Source organism: Triturus cristatus, chromosome 5_1 (genome assembly GCF_964204655.1).
Source record: "Triturus cristatus chromosome 5_1, aTriCri1.1, whole genome shotgun sequence".
NCBI classification, from domain to species: domain Eukaryota; kingdom Metazoa; phylum Chordata; class Amphibia; order Caudata; family Salamandridae; genus Triturus; species Triturus cristatus.
The window spans coordinates 540,437,011-540,457,004 of NC_140587.1; the positions used below are offsets into that span (position 1 = coordinate 540,437,011).

The following is a 19,994-nucleotide window of genomic DNA, read 5'->3' on the forward strand; positions in this document are numbered from 1 at the left end:
CACCACTTATCTCATAAAACGAACTTTCCATCAACAGTATCACCGCATGAAAGTATTGCCAATTAGTGAAGACGTCTAACCTTGAGATAAACTCTACATTCCAAAAGGACTTTGAGATGAAAATTCCAAAGCATAACGTGGTGCTTTTCCATTCCCATATTTTTGCTCAATTTTGGTTTGTGCTAGGTGCAATGAAATTAGAGATCTCTCGCCCCAACTGAGAGTGAGGCGTTTTTTGCCCCAACTGAGAGTGAGGCTTATTTTGCCAAGAGGAAAAAGATAGATCATCTCAATGCAAGAGGTTCTATCGGTTGCAGTGCAACACAACGCAGCTGATGGTGAGGCGTGTGGCATCGACTCTCTGACCTGAACAGAGTACAGTCATTTTCCCACTGTTAGGGGGAGTTCACTTGGTTGAGGGAGTCAATTCATTGTGAAGTAAAGTATATATACAGCTTAAATACAATGTAGCTCAGCACTCTAAACATTTCTCAAATTGTCAAATAATTTAGACACAGTAATACTTCCAGGATCAATGTGTAGACTCACAGGAAACCCAACCATATAGTCAATATACTACACAATGTTATTTAATCTAAAAAATTTGAACAAATCACACAATTATACACAATAGAAAAATAGGGGTGTGATCCAAATCATAAACATAATCCTTAAAAGTCCAAGGGGGTTGAGATTATACGGCCTCTTTTGTTAGCAGTGGTGGAAAAACAACCGACACGTGTTTCGTTACATAGTAACTTCAAGGCTTTAAGGTTATTAGAAGCAGGTTTATATATAAAAAGCCCCAAAGTCTCCATGCAATTGTATCCTATTCCTTTTTAATATTTTAGGAATATTCGAGCAACCCTCAATTTAGAAGAGCGTGCGAATCAATATTCTTATATACATCGCGGCTCCAAATACGGTCTTGTGTAGTAACAGAATTCCTTCGGTGTATGTATATCACCAAGGGCGCCAAACTTAGTGTGGCATTCTCTCATTTGAGTATTATGTATATTTGAAAAGATATGGTCCTCTAGTATACTTGTAGACTCCTCTTTGAGGCACACTCAGGTAGGTTGCGGTAGATTTCCCAGCCTTCCACCAGATTTCTGGCTTGTCCCCCGCTCTGCCGGGGTCAGGGTCTGTTAAGTAGCGCCTCCGGGCGCGCTGGCAGCGTGTTTCCGGCCCCAGGGGATCCTGGGAGATGTGGTTCTGGCGTGCGCTCCCCCCACACAGCGGTCACCACGGCAAGCGACGGCGGGAGGGAGACGCTGCGGGCACAAAGGACTTCGATGCGCCAAGAGCTGAGGCACACTCAGGTAGGTTGCGGTAGATTTCCCAGCCTTCCACCAGATTTCTGGCTTTGCGTCAAATTTGGTGATATCGACGACGGTACACGGCGGACACGCCGTTCCGAGTGAGGCATATCATAGCCTGCTACTCCTGATCTGACAAGTATACTAGAGGACCATATCTTTTCAAATATACATAATAGTCAAATGAGAGAACGCCACACTAAGTTTGGCGCCCTTGGTGATATACATACACAGAGGAAATTATTTTACTACACAAGACCGTATTTGGAGCCGCTACGTATATAAGAATATTGATTCGCACGCTCTTCTAAATTGAGGGTTGCTCGAATATTCCTAAAATATGAAAATGGAATAGGATACAAACGCATGGAGACTTTGGAGCTTTTTGTATATATCTGCAATTAATAAACTTAAAGCCTTGAAGAAGTTACTATGTAACGAAACACGTATCGGTTGTTTTTCCACCACTGCTAACAAAAGAGGCTGTATGATCTAAACCTCCGTGGACTTTTAAAGATTATTGGGTATAATTGTGTGATTTGTTCAAATTTTTTAGATTAAGTAACATTGTGCAGTATATTGACTATGTGGTTTGGTTTCCTGTGAGTATACACATTGATCCTGGATGTATTACTTTGTCTAAATTATTTGACAATTGAGAAATGTTTAGAGTGCCGAGGTACATTGTATTTAAGCTTTACATGGGGGCTCTTAGGAACTCCTGTTGACAGACACCAGTGGTAGTGGGGTGTCTTTATTTGGTTACCTTGAGGGGCACCAATATGACTAGCACTTATAAAATATTGGACAGTTATTCACTTCTAAAACTGATGTGCAACCCTGTTCAACCATCACTACCATCTGTGTGTTTATAAAGTATATATACATGCAGGAGACAAAGGAACATAAGACCTATGGTATGTTGAAAATCGATGTGCTACCCTCCCCATTCTAATTCGATATTCCTACTTAAGTTATGTTGCAGTGGGCCTCAACAAAGAGTGAGTCCACGGGAGGTGTTTGATGTTCTTTGAGGACAATCAATTTGTGTGCTCTATAGAGAAGACTGACTGCTCTTCCAGCTTACCAGGCTGTGGAGTGACTTGTGGTTGCTGGCAGATGAATGATAGTTAAGAGCAACCCACCACTTTAGTTACACACCTTGTGGGGAGCCAGATTAATTTCTCACACATGTAAAACTCTGCAAATGAACAGTATGCTCTGTTTGTATTGTAAGTTTATTTAATTTTTAGTCCTCTCTGACTAGAAATGAAGTTATTTGAGTTTAGAATTATTTTTGTATATGGTTTCTTGCTGTGTCTTACCTCTGTCTGCGTCATTTCATGAGCAATCCTAATATTTGCCCTTGTATCATAGAATTTGGCTCCCTGTTTCTGTGAATGGCTAGGTTTAAGCGCTGTGGAAGCTCGTGTATTTCACAGAGAAGTATTTATTGACAAGCTATATCCAATCGAGCAAGACCGGGAACATTGACCATATTGTAATCATGAAGATACACACAGCAAATATTTGCAGAGTATAAACTCATCATGGTGTCCATCGAGCAAACAGTTGGAACTTAATATCCTAGCTTACTACAAGAAATCGCTAAAACATAACTTAATCCAAATAAAGATAACAAAATTACAAACTAATGAATATATTACTCAACACACCTCTCGCTATACTTTCTCATCAGCGTACAAATATGATCAAAGCCAAAATGAAGCAAAGTCAATAGTCAATAAAACTACAACCGGAAAAATCCATTAAGTGAACACAAACACGGAGCTATCCAAATGAAGTGCAGACAGCCGCAATAGCCATACAACGTGTGCATGGCATTTCCCTTTCTTAGACAACCCCCATTTTAAGATTGGTATTCACACCACCTGAACTCACACACCACTCTTGTGAACCTATTTCTCCACTTTTTAGTATTTTGTGCTTTGCCAAGTCAGGTTTCACGATCATACTGTTTCTGAAAAACATTGAACTCTTGTCGCGCCAGATACTAGTCTCGGTGTTAGTAATTGAGCTCTGATTTTTTGCAGATTTCCTTGAAACCAGGGGCTCAAACAGGCCAGGTCTGTGGTTCAGGACAATGGATTTCCCTCTTCTTTTTTTTTTTTTTACCTCACTCTGTTTACCTTTTAATGATAGCACTATAGAGAGTTAATTCCGCAATTGTAAAGCCCATTTCAGGCACATTATTTATGCACATTTCAAAGAATTCACTGGATGAAGACATTTTCCAATTGCAAGACCGAGAACTCGAATATTTCACCTCAGTTTTACATGCAACATAGTGGGTTTGTCCATCAGGCAAAATTATTAGGTTTGCTTTCCTTGGAATGGGTCAGCAGCAATCCAAACCTCTTGGACAGACCCACATTCAATAATGCGTGCACGACTTTGTTATTTTACCTTTATTTGTAGTGGAACAGAATACTTTATGCGAATTATTACTGTAACCCCAATAATATCAACTTACACATTTGTTCTGTGCTTGTGAATTCATTCTTGTTGAGGTCATCAATTCTCGTTGATGAAGTTGGTGAGTGGGTTCGCGATCGGCTTTGTGAAGTTGTATCCTGGGTTTTTGAGAGCTGGCGTTCAATCTCATTGGTCTCTTCCTCTGGCTCTGGGGGAGGATATGGCCTCTCATGCCCTGGAATATGTAAAAAATGAATAAATGTGCAGAGCACCTATAACTCAGATTTTCATTTCCCATGAGTATCATTGGAAATCTCTATGAATTCCAAAAATGTGGAAAACTGCGCTCTGGTGAGTTTGGAAACTTGGAAGTGCAGACTTACAACTTTTCATGTGAGTTAGTCAATATATATATTTCAAACCATTAAGCAAAACAAAAAAAATATTATTTTGAAGAAACAAAAATTCTTTGCCTGCAGATTAAAAAAGCATAGAACAAACCACCTAAATACGTTTCAAAAGTAATCTTAAGATTGTGAAACAAGTGTCAGATGAAGGTGCTCCTCTTGAAAGCAGAATAACACCAGGGCCTGGATTACAATAGGCGTCCCAGGGCATAATGGGGGTTTGCTCTCAATTCTTGTGAATCTGGGGCCCTTTGGTACTATAGGGGGGGGGGGTGGAGATGCTTGTGGGGCCACTTCTGTAATACAGATCAAAACAGCGCCAACTTTGAGTCACAGTGATGGAGAGTGGTCTTTCCTTATTTACATGGGTTTGTTGTCCCAAGAAAATGAGAGGATGTTTTACCTCTCCACTTGCGCCATAGTTACAGATACAAGCACAGTGGCACAGAAATGTCAGAAGAAACTGACTGTGCCCTAAATAGAGGTGATCTCAGTCAGAATGCCCTCCAAGGGAGTGCTTGAGAGCTGGTTAGCTCAACACAGGGACCCCAGGTATCCCCCTTCAGCCAATTAGTGCATCTGCCTGTGTTCTCCTTTCAAATGCAGGCTGGATTTCTGCCTGCACAGCATAAGGTGATTAAGCGGTTTCAAACAGCTGGTGCATCTTTTACTGATGGGCTGTTACCAGTGCAGGCGCATGTTTGTGCCTGCCCTAAGGTAGTGTGCTTGGTGTAATAGGGTACACTGTCCCTGTGTATCAAAGCACATACCTACACAGTGCACCCTAATGCCCTACCTTTCACTAATGTGCTGATGCCAGTGCAGGTGCACTGGAAACTGCACATTCAGCGTAATAGGGCACATTCTGTTTTGGTGTGCACACCCAGTTAAACATGCACAGTGGGGAATAACAGGGCAGTCCGTCATATTTGTAACACAGGACTAGGAAGATATTGTGCAAACATGTTCAAACATAAGAGTGATCAAAATCCTAAGCCCCTATGTTTCACAACTCAGAAACTCAGGCTGGCAGCATATCAATGAAGGAACTTGCAATTGTATAGTAGTTGAAGGCATCCACTTGCCTTATGACATAAACAACTTGAACTAGAGTTAAACACTTTTTGTTTGCCATAAACATAATTCTATGTGTACCTAAAATATTTACATTTTACAGAACTAAAATAAGGTATGTGCATGCTCTTATACTTTTGCAATAATTGGTTGAAATTAAATGTTTTCATACTTCAATGCATTTAAAATTAGCTGCATACGATAACCCATGTTATGTTATAGTAACTTTTAAAGCGCAACAAATACCTGGAGGTGTCAAGGCTCTAGCTCCTAGTGAGTGCACCTAGAATCATCCTTAAATAGACAAGAACCAGGTTTTTAATTCCTTCTCAAAGGTTAGTAGGTTAGGTTTAAAAGGGAAGTTGGTTCCATTCTTTTGCGGTCAAGGTCACAAAACGTCTTCCTCCCGATTGGTCCGTTTAAACCTGGGAACCACAAGTTTCAAGGAACCAGTGGAACGAAGGTTTCCCCCTGGATGGTACCATTTGAAGGATTCCTACAAATAGTCTGGGCCTATGCCCTGAACAGCCTTGTAGGCAAGACCGAGGGCCTTAAACCTAATATGCTGCCTAACGAGGGAGCCAGTGTAACTTGCTGATGGCTTGAGAAACGGATTTATGTTTGGGAATGCCTACCAGCAATCCAGCGGCTTCATTCTGAAAGACTTGTAGCCCGTTGAGGTGTTAATGTGCATTTTTAAGTACAGGCCATTACACTAGTCTATCTTTGACACAGCCAGCGCAGTTACCACCGCATTTTGAGCATTTAAGGGAATGAAGGGGGAGATCTTACTAAGCATCTTCAGAATGTAAAAGGCGGTGGATTTGACCGCTTATCCTGCTGGCCGATAGCCAACATGTTTGTGCTCTTTATGCTTCAAATATTTTTACTGTATTATAGACTATTGCTTTTTTATTATATGTGTATCCAGCATTATCGAGAGTTGTTGTGAGCTATGCAAGTACACATGCAGTTACTTATGTATATTTGTATTTATGTATGGAGATTTAGTTAGAGAAGCTCGCGATAGCATTTAATGTCATAGCAATTAATCTCCTGAATATTCTAAATTGAACACCATTTTTATTCATACTTTACAAAGCAGAGTAATTTCAAGTATGAATATGACAATTTACCTCACATGCTTTTACAACGCATGCCATTACCCCGCATTTTTTACTCCGTAAAATCTTTTACAACACAGGGCTTTACAACGCAATCCATTACAACGCATCGTTGATTACAACGCAATTTACTGTTCTAACTCCACCAGTAATGGGGAATGTGTTGTAATGGTTTGCGGTGTAAAGTCCTGCGTTGTAAAATATTTTGCAGAGTAAAAAATGCGGGATATCGCCATGCGTTGTAACGCAGTCGTTGTAAAGGATGTTTACCCTCATGTATGTCATTACAAATCATTCAATGATACATTTTCTGCATGTGAAAACGTATAATTTCAAAAGAACAGTTGAGTCAGTGAGAAACGTCTAAAAGCGACACTTGTGTGTATTCAAGGAACATAATTTCACATAATACCAGTGTACATACCTTTGTAACAAAGATTATCTTTACATCCCCCTCCAAAGCTTGGTGGGCAGGCTGAACATGGCCGACCATGTTTGTATGGAGCATGTCCCCACCAATTGCCCCTTAAATGCAAATAATAACCAATTTATAAAACATAACTTGTTGTATTAAATATGAACATGAGATTTCCATTTAAAACTGTTGTAATAGATAAAGGCAATTGCATTTATGGTGAAACAAAGTAAACATAGGCTTACTCTCAAATTGACTTACATTGCAACATTTATGGTTGTGGACTCTGTCACGTGGAAACTTAAAGCAAAAGAGACAGTGGAGCCCAAGGAAATAAGTGTACCTTAATTTCCATAAATTGTCAATGCATATTAACTATCCAATGTACACCGAATTTTTCCAAGAGGCTACTCTTCCATTTCAATACTTTTAAGTTTTTGCATTCATAAGAAATATGCATCAATCAATCAAGGGACAACACAGTCAATGAACAAAGTAATGTATTCACATTATACAGTATACATACGTTCCATATACATACACTATAAATCAGTTTTTAACCAGACTACACATGGATTTCGGAGTAGTACTGATGGTACAGTGCACAAGTGGGGGCTATTCACGGAGGCATTTTGGAGTACTAAAAGTAGTACTCCTCTCACACTCTTGTACGTGCTTTTACGTACCTTAGAGGCAAATTGACCTAAAGCATCTAAAACGGGAAAAACAAGACTTCTGAGGCAATATTTATATACATTGGGTGCATAGAGAAGGGTGTCAATCCATTGTTTTTAAACCAGTAACACAGAATATCCTCATTCTCCTTTTTTTCCCTCCCTCTTTTCTCTCCCTGGATTCTAATTCTGATTAGAATTTTGGTCTTAAAGAGTTACACAATCAATATGGGATAAGAATATCAGGATATATATTGTCTCCCATATTGTTTATTTATATAACATATAACCATATGGGGATTCCGCCTGTCTATGCGAAGAATGCTGACACTCGCTGTATATACTTTGATGTTATATTTAAATAGGTCTTAGTTCAGTGCCTCATTACTATACATGGTCACTATATATTTTTATATACAGAATAAAATAGTATAAATTAATTTTTATTTGTAGGTATGGACGAATCGCTATGTGCACTGATGATGTCAGGTGCACATTTCTATTCAATACGGAGGTAATTTCTTCTCTTATGGTTATTTGAATTTATTTATATTTTTTCTGTTTTTGAATTAGTAGCACGACCTGGGAGAATGATGGGCATAACAATGTCACATTGGGTAGATACGAATAATTTTTGAATGCCTTTCAAACCTTAGATTCTTTATAGTGCTCATGTAGTAGGTGCACCGATATGCGCTCTGGCTCACATTATAAGATGGCGCCCGTGTTCGCTATACTGGACTAGCAATTACATAGGAGGGCCGCGCATGTGCGCACATATGACGTCAGACGCACATTCGGTTTTGTTTTTAATGACTGTAATCCGCCATCCGCCATTAATTACATCAAATAGTCTAACTTGTTCATTTCAGCAATTAGTTGCAAAATGCATAATTTCAGTTAGAGTACGTCATCTGCTGGTTAGTGTAGCGATACTCCACGGTTACAGGCATGCCCGAGTTCGCCACCACCCTTATTCGAACCAAAGGAAAAAGACGGGAGCAGTGCACAGCCCAAAAGCACTACAACTCCCATAACATGGGGCTCGGCCAGGAAACGCGCGGGAACATGAAACAACCCGCCCCTATATAAGCTCCACCTCAATCAATGGTGAGTGCTTGACAATCCTACCGGAACCAGGAACTGCCCGAGGCTTCGCTGCTGTTGTCCTGGACATCGTACGTCGATCCCAGCTGTGCGCGGACGCTTGCCTTCCCGCTAGGACTGGCTTCAGAGCAGTCTCACCCCCGACGCCTACACTGTGCGCGGACGCTTGCCTTCCACTGGAGCTGAAAGAGGCGTGACCACGGTATTTCGAGGGTGGACGCTTTCCTTCCCGCCTCGGAATACGGAACCATACCCGTTCGCTGTCTACGAAGCGGACCGGACCATTCTCAGGGAGACAGGTAAGGGGCGCTGAGTGCGGGATATGTAACTCACTTTTAGACGCTCACACAATTGTTACCTTACAAGCCCCCTACGAGGCCGGGCGCACGCTGTGCATTGTACATTGGTATCATCAGGGATACAACTCATTGACATAGAGGTGGTGGTTGGGTAAAGCGGATCTGACAATTGCTTTCCAGACGTCGGCTGTGATGTGAACAGCCCGCTGGTTTACGCTCTACCACGCATGAACTACAGTGCAGTACCTTGGCGCTCACGTCACCCCTGACATTTGGCGCATGCAATCCAGGGATGGAGTGGAACCCACTACGCCTTAGCAATCCCAGACAAAGGCCTTGTGAGTAGCTGTGGAACAAACCTACCAGAGAAAGTCATGTCTTGCTATAGTGCATTCCCTGTACGGTATTAATGCTTATGTTCTACCCCTTCTGCAGCCTACTTCAAGCCGTGTGGTACCGAAACCTTCGCCCACCACACACCTCAGCAATTCCCGAGCGGCTACTCTCTTCCCTGTTCCCCTAGGTGCTGCCATCCCTACCAGAGTCCATTACTGGATGGGAGGCACTGTCTGGGCGAATAGGGAGGTCTCTCTACATGCTGTCGTCCCTGCTGGCTGTTTCAGAAGGTTAGTGGCTAGCCTGTTTACCTTGTGCTGCTGACACCCTGACAGTTAGTAAGTGATATTATTGATCCACAGACACCAAAAGGGTCATAGTGCTTGGTCAAATACGATCATATCAGATATTTTAATTCATAGGTTTATTAGACACCCCCTAAATCATACCTTTGCGGAGGCCTCAGGCCATTAAAGAGGTTATTAACTTGTAATAGTTGATGTACTTATTTTTGTTATTGTGCAACAATGTGCATTACATTTACTGTGTGTTTTTCTAGTATGCTTTTAAAGCTGTTTCTCTCACCTAACATCACAATCATGAAGTTCATTTAAAAAAAAAAAAAAGAAATGATTCAAAAGGTATAAAAGAGCTTTTCACAGCCCTCACCTTCTAAGAGACGTGAAAGTTTGGGATTCCAAACAAAGAAGGAGTGGAGAGGCTCCTCAAACAGCAGAGCCAATCAGGGTCATTTGTTTTCATAAACGTTTTACTACAGAAACATCAATAGGCCTTGTCTTGCAGATAGGCCAAGATCTTGGAAATTTAAATGAATTATAGGTATTAATGTGTGTTCATGTGAGTTAACTGTAGTGATATCGAACAATCATTATGGCAAAACTTCGATACTTGGATATTAGGCATAAGAAGACTCGTAAAAATGCACTGTATAATATGTAGCCTGTTTTCATAAACTTTACATTCTGTGTTTCTTCACTACCTCCAGTGTTACTGATTAGTCCATTGAAACACTTTCATTTATTCAGCACTAAAATTAGCTTGAAATTAAGCCTTCAACAGTAATAGTGTCGATTTAAGATGTGTGTATGCTTGAGGCCAGATTGCCAGAACTCACAACAATAAATCAAATGTGACTGACAGTCTCTGGCAGGTTGGTACATGCCTAATGGCCACTATTTCTAGGTTTCCAGGTTGAGGGAGATCTGTGGGTCGTAACTCACATGTTCTTTCTACTTACCGTTGTTAAGTTGACCAAATCTGGCCATGCGAAGAGCACATATGGATCTGCTCAGTTATGTTCGCATAAGGCTTATGAAAACAATCACAGCGATGCTACATTGCAAAGCTCAACTGTTTCATTCAAACTGTACTGCGCTGTGTGAAGCGGATCAATCCCACAACATTCTTACATGGATCAAAGTTTTGACACTCTGTTAATCAAGCTTAACTATATCAATCATCTGCTGTTCAATATCATGAATGATATCCTTGACTGTTTGAAAATGCTCTAACAAGCAGGCATTGGCTGTTGAAATGAAACTTTTGCTACAATGCTTGGAGATTCTCTGCTTAAGGATTAGAGTCACTTGGCCAGTGCAAATGAGGAAAATAAACACTTGAGTATATTATTTTGGTAGAGTTATAGTTTGAAAACAACTGTCACGTTTGTTTATGATACTCAAACATCGTGATATCGTTTGTAAGTTTTCAGGCTAAACAGTTAACACATTTGAAGTGGCGTGTCATTGGTGTCAAGTTTCATTTTACCTTTAGTTTGTTGGAATGAGTTACCTTTCCTTCTTTCTAAGCCCTGACCTACTGATGTTTCATATTCTTTTTGCAATGGCACGCAAATAGAGTATTGTTAGTAGTTATTCCCGCCAAATAAATCTTGGGTTTTTTAGAAGTATTTTCTTTAGGGGTTTGCTTACAGGAGTAAAAGAACTGACACATATCAATTGATTGCATTTTGTCTCTCTACCTTTAGACTATAAGAGTTCCTGCTGGGGGACAACTCCAGGATAATTTTCTTGCCAGTGGCTCAGAAGAGTGTAGAAAAAGGGATCCAATTGAAGGAAATTGAACTGACAATTGACACTTCAGAAAAGGCCCATTGTCCATGTTCTATAGCCTAAGGAGGGAAGTTCATCAAGGTATTAGTTAGTCTAACCTAGCTTTTGGTTGGAGAGGAGTCATGTTGGATTTGACCCTCTCTGCAGGGTCTCTCTCAACTTATTTGTGCTTCACCCCTCCTGTTTTCTGAACCCTTTTTGTTGACTTATACATCTCTGTACACTTTACCACTGCAAGACAGTGCTAAAGTGCTTGTGCTCTCTCCTTTAAAGATGGTAACATTTTCTTACACCTAATTGGCACATTTAACTTACTTATATGCTTCCATTAAAGTGGTACTACGTGTACTCAGGGCCTCTGAATTAAATGCTACTAGTCGGCCTGCAGGACTGATTGTGTCACTCACTTAAGTAACAAAATGAAACAAATATCTCGGGTCTGCCATTACGGCCTGTGTATGCAGTTTTACACTGCCATTTCAACCTGGCAAAATAAACCATTTTTCTGGTCTAAATCTTCCTCTTTAATACAAAAAAGTCATCCCTGGGTAAGGCCCTAAACAGCCCATAGGGCAGATTGCATTGTGATTAAAAAAGTTGTCATGTACATTGAGTTGTTATATGTTCCAGCAAAGAAAAACTCACAAATTAATTTTCATTACTGTGAAGCCTGACTCTCCAATAGGATAACATTTGGTTACCTTATTACATTTAATAAGTGATAACTTTTGATTGGGAGTAGGTAGGAATGTTGAGTTTGATCTCTAAAGAATTGTATTTTTAGAATCCTCTTTAATGATAAAGTCAGGTTTTAAGTTACAAATCTGAAAATGCCACTTTAGAAAGTTGCCATTTTCTTGTCCTAACCATTTGGTACCTGCAACCTGCGTGTGGGTCACATGACTAGGTGGGCGTGGCAGCTGGCCTTTGTGTATTTCTTCCAGATAGCCACATAATGGAGAGACTGGGTGGTGGCAGGATGGACCATCTAAGCAGAATGGGGTAGCGGAGCTGTCACCTATCACACTTACATTTCAAAAGAGGCTGCCTCAGCACACTCACAAAGGTCTTCACACTAGGTCATTGTCCCCCAGACAACCTCTGACCAGATCTGGGGGGGCAGGAAAATCGAGACACTTCTTTTGGGGTGGAGCGGTCCAGAAGCTTCTCCCACTTCAAAGGGGGCATTAAGCAGAAAAATAGAGCCCTCAGACCAATTCTTTAGTTCACTTCTGGACCTGCAGAATGCCCTGCTGTCTGTTGTCTGCTGGGTACTTCAGAGGAATGTCTTGTTGCATGAAGATGACTACTCTGCAGCCTGAAGCCAGCCTTGTGCCCCCAGAGGACTGCCCTGCTGCTTGAGACCTGATTTTTGCCATAAAAATTTGTAGAATACTGATATTTGGGGACTTAGTTTATTTAAAATTAGAAAGCATATTTACAGATTAATGTCCTGTTTGTGGAAGACTGAATAAGTTAAAGTATTTTTCTGTAGGTCAACCAGATGGCTGCTATGAAGTTTTATGTGAGTGTTCGGTGTTTTTAGTGGCTGCCTGATCTCTTGTTCATGCTTAGGCGTGCCCTGAATTAAATGGCATCCCCTTTATCTGCAGGTTTAATCATAATGTCATGTTTATTCATGAGGCTCTCCAAACCGTTTCTTTCCACTTTGAAGATATGACATAGAATATACTGTTTCCGCTTTTTAACTTTCTCTAAGCTTTGAACAACAATCTTTTCAAGAGCCAGAATTTCTGCTGGCATGAAGAATGAAAGAGGATTAAGAGTGAAGAGAAGGCAACTTCAGCCAGTATATCCCTCAAAAGAACTGTTGGAAAAGTAATCTTGTAGCTTCATTTTACAAAAAAACATGCATTTCACTCTTAAGTCTGACAAAGTCTGCAAGCAAGTTCATTGTTTAGAATACCTACGCCTTTGCTAATGATATTATCCTCATTGTGATTTAAAACATATGACAATATGTTGAAAATGGAGTACTTTCCTTCTTCAATTTTGAGTTTGAGTCAATCGAAGTTGCACTGACTGAGCTAGAAAGTGGTGATGCACAGTTAGTAAGCTCCTTGAGTGCGCCGGGGAGGAGGTTGTCTGCCCCCCTTTGAAGTGCAGACTGGGTGGTGTCTGCACTGTGAAACATTGAGATTCGGATTGCTAAGACTGCATCTGTTGAGCACGCCTGCTTCTGCTTTATTGCTTGACTACTTAGTTATTTAGATTCTGCATTGACATTGTTCCAGTTCCTGCCTTATTCTCCTTCCTTCATTAGGAGAGGTCCTGCAACTCATGTTCCTCCATTCTTTGTACCTCTTTCCTGACCCCATTTAATTTTTGACTCATTCCTCCCCAGATCGATGGAACTATTCTTTAGGGAGATCTTTCCATTTCCACTCACATGTACTTGCCTCAGCTTCTATGCATTCTCAGAGTAATGTATTAGCATTTTTCTGAAGTTGCTGCCCGGAGTTCAAATTTAACCTTCACAAAACAGTTGAGTTCATCTCAGAATTGCCAGAACAATGCTGGTTGTTTCTTCAGCAAGGAGATTTGGGTAACATAACTCTTAAATAAAAAGTCAGTTTCTATGAAAGTCTGTTAACCTTTTTTTGCATTTAAAAGTTATAGGCCACACTTGCAGCTGTTCTTACCGAACACACTGAAATAGTTTACACTGTTATTTTTCCTGATGTCACTACTCAGTCTAATTGAGAAGCCTATGTGAACTTGTCAAATTCATACATAACTTGGAATAATTTTAAAGGGGATTTTTCTGAGTGAGAGGGAAATCAAATTGTTTACAAAACAAACTATACAATGTATACCAAAATGACAATGGGTCATCTTTGTCAAGAACAAAAAGTTATTTAAAATCAAAAGTTTCCATACATTTCTAAAGCTCATTTTTTTCCCCAGGTGTCTTTGTTACACTGTTGCTTTTAATTTAACCTACCTGTATTTAAAAACATGTATCTTGCCAGCAACATCATGTTTCTCTTTAATATTTACATTAGGTGTAATGGACACTATTAATCGAAAGTGATATAGCATTATCTAGAATTCACAACCCTGCTGAAATGAGTGATTATCAATGAATATTTTAAAGGTAGAATTTCCACGTTTAGAAAAGAGGCAAATCGTTTTTGCTGGTTGGATTCCAGATAATATACGGACTGCCAATCTGACAAACCCAATAACAACAGGACTAGGGATGCATATCGACTTCGAACATATTTGTACACCTAAAATGTATCACAATCCATATTGTAAATTAGAAAACATATGCAGTCATACTAACAGTGCTGATAAAAAACATTTGTGTTTTGATAACATGATAAAACGAGATATTGAAAGATTAATATTATTTTGAAAATGTGAGGAGTATAAATAAATAATTTGTACTTACTTGGGAGAGTAATTGCACACTAGGTAAATGGCTTTGGGCCATATCTGTCCCCACACATTCATGTTATGACACAAGTTTATAGCACATCCAATCCTGTTACTTGTTGCCCATACTACCTAAATGGCAAGAAATATTGATATATAATTAAGTAGAAAAAAATAAAAACAGATACGTATATATGACAAATGTATAATTTAAAGAAAAATAACCTGCTAGTATGCATAATCAACCAAGAAAAGTTAAATATGCATTCTCTCAAGGTTGAATAAGATGACACAATACCATTTGTTTTAGATAATCTACATGCACTTCTCGCACTTTAAGAGCTGCACACTTCCTTGATTAGACAGTTTGTTCTGCGATACTCACAGAAAGGAGAAAATCAGTTTGCAGTGAAACAAATGTGTTGCGTGTTCATCTACACTTTCACTGTAAAACCAAAATACAAGACAATGCAATGAAACATTCCTGTTGTACAACACACAGGTTGCTATATGCATTTAGTTGAATTAAATCTTTACACAGAGGGATAGCTGATAAGGACTTGCTGAATTATGTATTGTGGACTCATGATACATGGCCTTTTGGCAGAGGTTTTAATGTTCTGATTTATATGATTTATATGCTTGGCGGTACATCCAGTTCAAAACTTAGCTGACTCAATGAACTATGACAAGGGTATGAAAGCTGGCTATTTCAGTTGAAAGATTGTTAAAAAAAAATACTATTAATTTATTTAACATCTGCAACTGTTGATTCATCCCATCCCAAATTGGTTTGGACTTTTCACCATCTACACTGTTCACTATTTCACTGCATTGAACCATAGCCCAAATTGTATTTAAATATATGGTTTCAGCATGTAATTGATAATAACCTAACTGTTTATTTCATATTATAAACTTCAAGGCGTTTTGCCAATTTGATATGCTTTTCAAATTATCTCAGTACTAGAAGTCTTGAGAAGCAATCACACAGGACTTAACTTAGATTACTTAGGTATTTAAAATAATAGAGAGGAAACTGCTCTTCCTCTTGAGATCACAGTGATACATTTCTTAAGGTATGTAATGCTTTTTTACTTTAGCTAGCCACATTTTGCAACATTCCAGATTGTGAGATAATCTAAACTGAGTAGCGAGTTAATTTTCACTCTTATCAATCCTAGCCAAGATGGTACATGTATATTGACCTTTTCTCTGAAAAATTAGTTCTTTTTATATACAAAGACAATCATGCAGAGATTTATTTCTCTGCAGGTTTAACTTTTGTGCTATGAAGTGTTCTAAAATTCACAATTTACTCACATGTGGGCAAGCAAAAACTGTAAAGTTATTCATAGAACTTTCTGAAAGCTAAAAAAATGAAAATGTTGCAACTTTGCCCAGACCCAAAACATGACAGTTAATCAGCAACTTGTATGATATAGTACATTTGAAGATGTTGATATTACATGCTGTGCAGCAGTTAAATCATATGCTAAGTGTAATATGACAGCAATATTCCATTAGTGCCTTCTACCAAACCATCTCTAACCGATAATCATAAGAAAAAAAACACCCTTTCAATACAGCTTGCAAACATCTTGAAAATAGATGTTTCTGGTCTGAGATAGGAGTACGTTTGAGCTCTATTTAATCCCAAGGGTTATGAACTTTCAAAGAAATATATGTCTTAAAACAGAAAGAAGCTGGTGGAAATAATACTTTTCCTTCTCTTGTAGAATGCAAACGATGACAACCATAGATATGGACCCCGACTTATGATACACTTCAGTGGATTGCTTTCCTATGTAAGAGCATGCCTTACCGGAACCATCATTACAATACCACCCCCTTGGAGGTTAGTTGCTGGCATGTCATCTGAAGGAGGAACGCTATTTTTTTTACTAAGACCTTACAGTACTTTTCTAAAGTAGTCTAAACTGGAATGTAATAACGGTTTACAAAATAAGAACATTTTTCTGCTTTACATTTAAAGGTCTAAGCCACAGGTTGTGTCATAAGATGTTTTTAAAATAGTAAGAAATAAGAGGGGATTGGAAGCCTCTTTTTTGCATAATATATTGCAAGAGAACGAAATATATTGCAAGAGAAATATTTCTTTGATCTTTAAAACTTTTTACTTGTTATTAAGAAAAGGGGCTACAATAGTGCCTAAAAAGTTAAAGAGGACTCGATCAGTCTTGGATTCCAAAACGAAGAATTGATAATTCCCAGTGAGAGAGAGAGAGCGAGCAAAGACACACCCAACAATTTCCAATGATTATTCATTAGAGTATTATTTACACAGCAAACAAACCTTGTCTCTAATCTTATTTCAGAAACATTTGCTATTAGCTTCAGATTCGTGTAGAAATCATGTGCACTGTTTCTGAGTGTCAGGAGAATTGATATCTGTCTGAGGAATATCGCAGTTTATTTAGTGAAATATGTGTCAGCTTGCCTCCAATGACCATTAGAACATTAATTCACAATAAGTAGTGTTACGTATCGTTTAAAGATACTGCTGTAGCACAGTTTGGGTCTGTACATACCTACCAAATGTCAAAGTACTTGGTATTTCAAAAAGACTACTGAAGATGAAATGGCAGGAATGTTTATTTTCTACTCGGGAAAGTTGGTTTTATCGTAGAATTAAAGGAAATCTAAATAAATCTATAAATTACATTCTAGGTAAAAACTGAGCACAAATAATAACCATTTGATGGTGTTCCATGGAGACACAATCTTCAGTCTCTTGTAGATGAGCTGGACTGCTCCTACTGGAGCAGGGTCAAGACTGATTTGCATATGGCTGGGTGCAAACTGAGGTGGCATGGTGTGCAAAAGAACGACGTGAAGGAATGCAACCCCGAGAGATTGCCAATGGTTAGACTTAGTGCAAGCATCCTCCCATCACCTTTGGTGTGTTTAAAAGAGGGCATGCAAGTGTTACCAGCTATTTCAACCAACTAATCATAAGTGTAGTCTATGAAGCTACTGATCTACGTAATATAGAGCCACATTACACTGATTGTATAACCCATCCTCGATCCTATGCATAAGTTAATGGTGAGGATCCTAGAAGCTGGATGCAGTCAGAAATATTGTATGAATGTTAATGAGATAAATTAAAACAAAGTAATTTACATAATTGTTCCTTGTACTGAAAACATGTTTAGTGTTGAGCACGTGGATAGAGGGAGGTTACTAGATCTCATATTAAATTATCGAGTTTTTTTGTCACAAATATTTTCTACATCTAGTAAGAAATGAAAGACTCTTGATTGTTCTTTCATGTGCATAAACTCTATAAAAAAATATTTTGGACTATCTAAAATATCAGAGGTCCTTGTATAAACTACCATACCTTTAACCCTTTTCATCTTGTTTGCTTCTCTCCCTCCAACTATGGTCACAGCTTCTACACTATTTGAAAGTAAGACATGTTTAATAAATAAGGGTGGCTACATGTTTTAGTAATGGCACTTATATATACTGATAGTCAATACATGAAATCAGACTACTATCATTTGTTTAAAAGCAGTGAACGAGACTTGCATTGTAATATTTCGAAGCAGTCTCATAGACTATCATTTTTTTTTCCCAAAAATATTTTGGTGCATTTTCAGCAAACAAGAAATTATGATCATGAATATGCTTCTTTTGGGCTAATGAAGACGGATTACAGAAAAGCAACTAATGCCTTCTTCGCCAACTGCTATCTAAGCACCATTAGATTTACACCAATCTGTGATGTCTTAATCTGTGACCCAAGGGAATTTTCTGTGACATCCGAGGGTCTTTATATCACATAAAGAGAATTCTGACATATATCCTTTCCCATGGTGTAAAATAAAAAAATATCAAACATAGGTACTCAATTTTGTCCTGGAGAACTGAATCACGTAAGATGTGCAAGCACAACCAAAAAAGATATAAATAGCCCCCAATCAGATCTATAGTATGCAAATGTGTCACATGAATGTTCATTGTGAAAGTCCTCAATACCTGACTGGATATGAACTTACTGGATATGAACTTCTAGGACGGCCAGTGGGTACCGATGAAATGGACTGTGGAGTTGAAGACCTTGTTTTAAACCAGGGCTTTTGGCTGGTGATATGATTTTGATAGTTGAACGCTTCCTGACATGCGTCATAAATGAGAGATGGAGCCATAAATCCATATCTTTCAGAAGCACAAAGCTTGTCATAGCCATGCTTGTTGGTCCAGATAAATTGTTTTGACCCACACTCCACCTTTATACGCAAAGACATCTTGACCCAGATGTGCACTGAACGGTCCAAATCAAAATCATTCCAAAACATCAGACTGTGCAAAAGCATATTTGTTCTGCTGTGAATTTCTAATTTCTACATTATATAATCCAAGCGAGCAAGGGCAAGATGCATATTTAAAATGCAAAGCATAGTGCAATAAGCGCTCACTGGACTTTACCTGAGTGTAATGGGTGCACACAGGTCCGGAGCATCTAAATGGACAATACGGGTTGCATTCCTGTGAATAAGGGTACGTGTAGTCTCTCACTTCATCATACCAAGCCTGAACATGGTAGGTTGGAGGTCTGAATCTGTTTTTGAAATACAACAAGAAGATTTTTAACAGCAATTCACATTTGCCACGCTTCGATTGTATTATGAAAATGATATTGATATTAATTTATCTATCTTAATTACAGATGTTTATGTTTTTATAATGTCTAAAATATCTGTATAATCTAGAGTCTAAAGCAATATCTCATCTAAGTAAATAGCTTTGTTAAAATTGTTAACTGTAATAACCATGTATAATGCCGATTGGAAAACAGGCTCCTACTCACAAAAAGAAAAGACTCAAATCTTTTCTTGTAAAATCGAGCACGACCAAGTAACCTTTTAATTCTTTAGTGTAATGATCAAATTGTGTAACTGTGGAGACGTAATACCCACTAAATTAATGAGTTTCAGAGAAAAGATCAAATAGTAACTACAGTGGGAAAAGAGTCAATGTATAATGGTACAATCAGAGCTTAGCAATCACAGCATGTGAACACTGAAATCAAGAACGTGTAACAACCACAGCCACTTTAAAGATTATACAGCTAATTGAATCTAAAGATACTAACAAAAAAGATAAGGGTTGGAGACCTAGAGACCCAGTTCAGTTCATACACTTCGTACAGTGAAGCTGCAAATGTCTCCTTAAATAAGATATGGTTCTGCTGATTGCTCATCAATTACTTGAATACCTGGATATTTAAGAGCCAACCTCAAGAAATGCAGGTTTTTAAATGGCCAAATTCAATATG

At 38.8% G+C, this 19,994-nt stretch overlaps 1 protein-coding gene across 1 annotated transcript in view; it reads right to left on the reverse strand.

Annotated features, from left to right (window-relative positions):
* The window catches only part of CRISPLD1 (cysteine rich secretory protein LCCL domain containing 1), a 259,845-nt gene that overhangs the window by 116,838 nt on the left and 123,013 nt on the right, over window positions 1-19,994 (reverse strand). Inside the window, exons 4-7 of the mRNA XM_085605416.1 lie at window positions 19,145-19,277; window positions 14,703-14,818; window positions 6,785-6,885; window positions 3,814-3,990 (exon numbers count right to left, since the gene is read on the reverse strand). Coding sequence (XP_085461542.1) covers window positions 3,814-3,990; window positions 6,785-6,885; window positions 14,703-14,818; window positions 19,145-19,277 — 527 coding nt within the window. The remainder of the gene's footprint in view (window positions 1-3,813; window positions 3,991-6,784; window positions 6,886-14,702; window positions 14,819-19,144; window positions 19,278-19,994) is intronic.